Source organism: Poecilia reticulata, linkage group LG12 (assembly GCF_000633615.1).
Source record: "Poecilia reticulata strain Guanapo linkage group LG12, Guppy_female_1.0+MT, whole genome shotgun sequence".
Taxonomy (NCBI): Eukaryota; Metazoa; Chordata; class Actinopteri; order Cyprinodontiformes; family Poeciliidae; genus Poecilia; species Poecilia reticulata.
The window spans coordinates 9,355,105-9,362,924 of record NC_024342.1 but is presented as its reverse complement, the minus strand read 5'-3'; the positions used below and the strand labels follow the sequence as shown (position 1 = coordinate 9,362,924).

Below are 7,820 nucleotides of genomic sequence, written 5' to 3'. Positions count from 1 at the left end.
CCTGTCCTTCCTGTTGATTGCTTCCCAGGTGTGTCTAGTTACCTGATTACCCTCCCTGTGTATTTAAACCCACCTGTTGTCTTTGTCTCTTGTCGGGTCCTCGTCTATTGTCGTCTAATGCCAGTTGTTGTCTCACATCTCTGCTCTCCAGTAGAATTGTTATGTCCTGGTTTGCTTAGCTCTTGTTTTTCAGTCTTCAGTTATCAGTTGCTACCGGTAATTAGCTGTTTGCTAAACTCTCTGCCGTGCCGCCTGTTCTGGACTGTTTTGAGCTTCTTTCATTAAATTCATCATCATCTTCATCACAACCTGGGTCTCTGCGTTCATCCTTACCACAACCACCCAAAAATCATGACATATATTTAATCTACCATGAGCAGACAAACATGGTGGAGAGATGGCATTTTTATTGGTGTGCACTGACACCTCATGCTGTGATGGTAACATCATAATTGATGTATTTGGGGTTTTTTTGTTTTGTTTTTGTGGCACTAGTGGCCTTTATTCATTAGTCGCTGGACAGAAAGTAATCAAAGACCCAGGGACGACAACTGATTGGGGGACAACTTGTGTTGAAAACTGTAGACTCTGCATATGGCGCCTGCTCTATACGGTGGCCGACAGGTGCAAATGCGCACCAACAGAGAAAACATGCAAACAAAAAAAAGAAGAGATGACGCAAACAAAAAGCAAATCAAATGCAGCAAACAAAAAAAGAGATGCAAATGCAGCAAACAAAAAAGCAAATGAAGCATGATGAAATAATTTAAAACTATCCTAAGTATGATCAATACTTCGAAAGTACCACAGTTTACAATAGTACTCAATGGTAAGAATGTTCTTTGTTTCATTTTACTAGTACATACTTAGTTCCTATGTTGTTATGGGAGTAACGCTTTTCAGAACAATAGCAAGTTGTTCTGTCATTGCTGCTAATATCTCCAGAAGTGCTAAAACTGTTGAATGAAGGTCCTCCTGAAATTTCTTAACAATTAAAGTAATGTTTTGCTGAGTAAAAACTACCATGAGCAGACAAACGTGAAGACCGGCTTGAGGATTCCAAGCCAGTCTTCACTAAGCGTGCTATCCAAATCAATAAAGAGAAAACAGACATGCTTGTTTTTCTTTGCACAAAGGAAACTAATCATTTAAGATCCATCCTATACCTGAACATTGTATCTGTTCATATCTCATATGTCTTTGCACTGTTTGTGCTGAAACACTGTGGGAGTGGTGCATAGGGTATTGGCAGTTGATTGGTCTTTTCTGCATCAGTGACAAGGGAGAGCAAAGGGATGATCTAGTTAAGAGTTTATTAAAGTAATGTGTGGCACTCGCAGCTGGCTCAAAAAATTGGCAGGTCATTTTGAAATTGCTATGTTTTAAGTAATGGGGGAAAGCTAGGATTTGTCTAAGTGAAATTTGTATTCTTGATAAAATTTAATCCTATTTATAAACAAACCAATGACGGCGACATTCAATAAAAAGCACCTTGTCGGTGTCACACTGGAAAAGTTCCAGCCCACTAAATATTAACGTGACAGTTTGACCATACCACATGGCATTTTGGGTTTGAAGTGTTTATTTTCCTTTTTAATTTAAAAGTAAATAAAAAGAAACTAGCTCTTGTTTGTAGTACTAATAATTCACTTTTAGCTGTGTCTGTTTGAAACAAAGAGTAACTTCATGTAATCGTTTTGCCCATTACATAGCTTTATAAAAGTCTTGTGAGCGTTTAACAACAAAATATGTTTGAAATACCACTAAATGAAACCCAAGTGTCAACACGGGTGCCTTTAGCACAGCTTAAGAACCACTGCTCCTTTGCAGTTCTTATTATATTATTGAGTATACATTATTAAGTCACTCAGAAAAGGGTTTATGTTTCATCAGCTTTTGAATTAGCATTCAAATAACACTGTTCTGCCACCTGGCTGGAGGACAAGCTGAGGTGCCTCTGCCTTCTCCTTCTGATTGACTTGTGTAACAACCTATTCGGCCGTAATGTGGTAAAGTGAAACATAATACCTTTGCAGCAGCCTAAGATCAATGACTCGCAGTATTGGCTGTGCAGCTTCTTCTCAACATGCATGGCCAGTTGTAGCTGTTTTTACACTTCCATTATGCATGCTTGTTGATGCTGCGAGACATGTTTTTTTTTCTCCTTCGTTTTTGGCCGCTCTTTGACTCATCATGTTGCACGGAATTGCGTGAGCCAACTTTGACCCTTGATGTTTTTTTAAAAGAGCCCACAAAAAAAAAAAAAAAAAAAAAAAAGAATAAGAAGCTTTTTCTCCAGTCTTCAGTACTTTTTTTTTTCTGCGTGTGTATTATTATTTTTTTTTCCAAGTGCGTTGTAATGACCGGTCTGGACCAGATCGGCTTGATCTGATCCACCAGAGTCGTGCCCCGCAGTCAAACTTCCGTTCCGCATAAAGCTTTTCTATACCTTTTGTGTGTGTGCAAGCATTTTGGTGCAACATTGCTGACAAAATAGTTACTTGTCTCACCCCAGAATCCCCACCGACACACACACGTTTCCTTTCTTTTTGTGGATTCCAAGCCAGTCTTCTCTGGCTCCTTTGTTCCCTACTCTAGGCTGGGCTCACATCCTCTCTGCTCTCTGTAAGCCCGCTCCGCTCTGTCATCAGGATTACAGGCTGTGCTGTAGCAGATTAATGACTGACATCTCTACACTCCTCTCAGCATTGCAAGGCGCACACGGAGTTACCAGGACGGCAGCCTGTGCCTGGTTGAGATGGAGAGAGGAACAACTGCGGGGGAGATAATGCATTGTGTTGGTCTGGGAACAATATGTTAGCAGTGAGATTCTACGCAATTTTGTGTGGGTGTGTGCGTGTGTGTGTGCATGCGTGCACCATTGTGTTGCTTAATTTGAAGCCGCGGTACGTGCAGCTAGAGCTTTCCAACCTCCACACCTCAGTGCAGCACAGCAGGTTAGAGTTAAGTCGGTGAACCAGGCCTTCTGTTCAGACAAGCTTAGATTGATGCATGTATGTGTCTGTGTGTGTATTCACATGTGTAGTCACGCAGGGATGTGTACTCGAGCCTTGTGAGCCCTGAAAAATGACAAACAAGAAACTTATAAGTCCCGGGATCACAAACTTCTGCCTTAAATGCACGCCTGAAACCTCTTTCCTGTCCAATAACCATTTTTTTTGTTTTCTTTGCCAAGACAGAGCAGTGTGCTTTTTATCTGTTTTGTTTAAGTCAGGGAGGAAAAGTGACAGCAGTGCAAGCAGGCAAACAAACCAAAAGCGAGCGCTTTGCAAAGTTTTGAATTAAATTAGGATTTTATACCACCTCAGAACCTTTGAGAAGCAGCTTATGTGTGTCATGAATTACTAAGTAGCAATATTTGGGGCTTCTCACTGCCATCAAACAGCTGAGGCTTAATTTCCTCAGATTTGCCCTGGAGTGTCCATGAAAGTGGGCTGTCTGAGCTGCTATCTGAGGAATGAAAAGCCTCTTTCGCTTAAATTTCGTCAAGAAATCTTCCTGGAAATCATAATTAGGCTTAAAATGATGAATTATGATCAAACTTATATTTATATTTCAATGGGTTGCACTTAAATGAAGACTAAAAAGGAGAGGTGATGGATGACTAATGTCTCCCGAACCATTCAAGTGGTTTAGAAAACAATAATCTGAGCCTTTGCTAATGTAAGCAGTTAGCTACGATGGAACAAGAGGGCATAATTGGCTTTAAATAACACGTCACTTGTTCTCTTGTTCTTATAAAACACTGTTATTACATGAAATCTCTTTGCTACCAATGAAAGATGAAGGTGCAAGAAAGTGAACAGGTGAAACCATAGGAACGCCTCTAGACACTTTTCATCGGTTCATTCGATGCTTTCTGAGTGTGATCTGATATTTACAATCAATGTATGGAGTAGAATTTGACGTACACATAACTGTCTGATTTTCTTTAAGAATCAACGGACCATATGGGGACAGAAATTTAATGCTCCATCAGTGCCTCCAAGTGGAGCAAACTTAATCAAAAAGTAGGTCAGACTGCCAATAATTGAAACATTCAACATTTGGATATGAGTGAATCTCTGTCGGTGCATTTTCATGCCTTTCTATATGGAATGCTTTTATTGGGTAATTGTCGTTTGAGCAAAACTTGCATCAGTTCTGTAGCACTGGTGCACGTCTGTGATTTATATGACGTCTTATATGACAAAACTGTCTAAAAAAACCTGTAGCTGATGGTGAAAAAATATATACAACAGTGTCAAATGTGCAATAGACCAATGCAACTTGATTTAACCAGAAGAGAAACGGAGGTAAAAGTTGAAGTCAGCTTTATCTCATTTCTAGTCTGAAAAATGATTTTATTAAAGTAGTTTTTATTTATGACCAGAAAACTTTGCGTACCATGCCATGTTGTAAAATATGTGCACTGTGCAGGATAAAAAAAGTACACATTTAAAGACAAAAAACCAAAATGTATTATTAGAAAGTGATATGTGTTTATTTGAAGCTGTTCCTATCATGATATTTGGGACTTTGGTTTTGTATTTTGCTGCATTTTTGTATTTTAAATGTATTTATATTCTGCCCTTTGTTCCCTTTGTCTTATATCAGACATTTCTTCTTTCTCCTCAGTTCAAATTCACTTACTTGTGTTCGCTCATAGGTGCACTCACTTTCTAATCAATCACCTGCTCCTTGTTTAATCAACTCTTCAACCTGAATACCTCTGTTAGTCAGCTCTTGGTAAGATCGTCCTGTTATTCCAAGATTCCTCCTTGTATCTTTAATTTTAACACATTTTTGAATACCTGTTTTGAGTAAAGTTGCTTATTTTCACATGCATTCCTCCTCTGCATTTTTGCCAGCAAATGACACTTCTATTTAAACCTTGATTTTGGATTAAAATGAAGTATATTCATACTGTTCACCTATGGTATTTATGAGCAGAGGATGCTGATCATTGTGGTTTTCCAATTCTAAGAACTCTCTATACAGATTTGCCTAAATAAACACGTAATAGCATTTAACTTAGGCCAGAAGTCATTACACAAATTGCTGAGAAATATGTTTTATTAAAGTAGCTGTTTTTCAATGGTTTAGAAAATAAGATTTGCTTTAAAGCAGTAAACATTTTAGTTATTTTCACTTTTGTCATTAACTTTCATGTTTTCCTTGTTTTTTTCCTGAATGAATGACCACACATCCACCAAGCAGCTGTGGTAAAATATTTTTATAGAGCATTAATTCATATCTGAAATAAAGCATCCAAGCAGCTCTGATACATACAGAACTCAATTCACCATTTTTATCAATTCACATATACTTTCTATGTAAATATGTGGGATCTTGTTTTTGTGTGTGTGTGTGTGAGCACTGTATGTACATGTAGACACATGTAATATTTAATCAGTTACAGTATAATAAAAGTTTTTAAATTGGGTCATAATAATTGTTTTAAATGTCACTTGATATAAAAGCTGGTGTGCTGACCCTCATTAGTCCATAAAAGAAAAATCTCTTTCTCCCCTTCCCCATAAATTCTGCTAATTTAACCTTTAATAAATATGCTCTCTTATCTGCTGTATTGCCCCTTTGTCCCCATACCTGGACAGTATATATTCTCTTTATGTCTCCTAATAGCTTCCTGACTATGAGTTATATGGCAGACTAAACTTTTGCATTTCCTTGACTTCAGCGATTTTGTTTTTCTCCATCCTGCACCTGGATCAAATTTGTAAGTGCTGAAGATGCATTTAAAAACGAAACAAAAAAAAAAAAAACAGAAACAACATGTGCAGTCTAGTGAAATCATTTCCATCATGTCTTAACAGAATCAGATTAAAAACTGTTTCTCCCTCATAGTGATTTGTTTGAATCTTAATCCTCCTGGCAATTTCACTGTTTTTTTTCCCCTCCCCTTCACAGAGTCAAATGTCACTTTTTTATTTTTTGTTTTTTGTAAAGAAGCGTGTGCGGTGCATTACAGTAACAAAATGTCTTTTTCTTTTTTTTTCCACCCATCCCCTGACGCTCAGAGGAACCAAAAGCACTTCTTCCGGTTCTTCTTGGCGGAGGCAGGGGGTCGCATTAGTTGTGGAGAGTCTTGTTGGTGAGGTGTTGGGGCCTGGGAGGTGGGAGTCTGTGGTGAGCCCTCTGGAGGGTCGCCCACCTTCCAAGTTCGTACCACCTGCCCTTCTTGCAGACGGAAATCGTGCTCCACACTGAAAAGAGGATTAAAAAAAAAAAAAAAAATCAGCATTTCTTTCTATTGGTCACATGAAGTCGACAGAAAAAAAACACTCAAAGAATCTTCTGTAAACTTCCCCAGGATCAACTATACCTTAGAATTACAATTTTATACGGAAATGTGTTTCAAAAAATGCACACAGACAATGACAAAAAATTACATTGTTACTCAACATCGCATATTTAGAAAACACTTATCGAAGAACATTAAAATCCCTCTCTGAGTCGCTCTCTTTGGGGTTGATGCACCTTTCTGTGCTTCCAATTTGTGTGAAAATATCTCTCTTCAACTTACAGTAGTGTAGAAGCATGTGTTTACAGCAATGGTTTATTATACACTATATTTCTCATGTGTTTTTGTGTTCAATCTCTCCAAAGGATTCATAGCTCGGTGCAGATTTTTTAATATATCTCTTTTTTTCTTTTCTTTTGTCCTTGCGAACGTTTCTTCAAGTGTTGTTCCCATTTCGTATAGCTCTTTGAAATGAACCTCTGCTTGAGAAATAACACATAAGTAATTCTGAGTGGTGCTGAGTCATGACGCACAACGGAAAGTTTTTATATTAGTGAGGTTCACCTTGATCAGGAAACTATTTCTGAAGAAGAGTTGGGAAGAGCAAAATCTTTCAGGTGGCCTTTTGGCGTACATATAATACACACCCATTGGCACCAGTGTGTACAATAAAAAATAAATAAAAATCCTTTTATTAAAGTGATTACCATTGGAAAAAAAAGGTGAAAATATAAGCTTGACTTTAAGTGCATTTATTCAGTGTGTAAAAAGGAACCATGTTTAATAATTGTTGTTTTTTTAAACCACCATTGTCCCAATTAGTGGGATCCCTGCTGTCACCAACCCCCTTTTTGGATGGTTCTTTGTCATCTCATGCAACATTTCACAAGGCTGCAGAGAACAGAGGGATCTTTGACCATTTCTCTTTGTTGAACCTCTCTTGATCCTTACCTCCTCTTTTAAATTAGTGGATGAGACTGAGACGGCCATGACAGCTTTTATGTTTAACACCATTTCTGTGTAGATTTGGCTGCATATTTCAGATTAATACTCTAACAATGTCATACCTCCTCATTTCCATTTCTTTTAAAATTGAGCAGTCATTCTTGGTTTCTCTAGATTGATATTTAAAATCTCATGTAGTTACAAAAACATGCTATGCCATGATCTAACAGGTTTCTAGAGATCCTTGGAAGAGAAATAGTCAAACAGCATCAGATCTAGCAATATAAACCTGTTTGTTATAAACAAGAATCTAGAGATCTTTTGGAATAATGAATGAAGTTGGTGACGCACCTCGACGGGGTGCATCAAGCTAATGTAGCACCCTATCAATAACTTACTGATATTTAAACAAATATTATTGGTATGTTGACTCGCTGTTGACGATGAAGCAACAGCGATAATCATCAATCTCAAACTCCAGAGGGTCTTTGTCTGTCTGTCTAGGTGAGGTGGTTTTAGCCACTGTGAAAAGATCAAACTTAACAGTCTCATTTGACCAAGTTAGAGTATCGGTATCATAACTTTAGATTTGTATTGTAAGGCAGAAATA

General features: G+C 37.9%; 1 protein-coding gene across 3 annotated transcripts in view; it reads right to left on the bottom strand.

Annotated features, from left to right (window-relative positions):
* Positions 1-5,221: 5,221 nt before the first annotated feature.
* The window catches only part of LOC103473459 (proline-rich protein 36), a 49,373-nt gene continuing 46,774 nt past the window's right edge, over positions 5,222-7,820 (bottom strand). For all 3 annotated transcript variants that reach the window (XM_008423737.2, XM_008423734.2, XM_008423736.2), the window contains one exon: positions 5,222-6,227. In XM_008423737.2, coding sequence (XP_008421959.1) covers positions 6,038-6,227 — 190 coding nt within the window. In that variant the 3' untranslated portion in view covers positions 5,222-6,037. The remainder of the gene's footprint in view (positions 6,228-7,820) is intronic.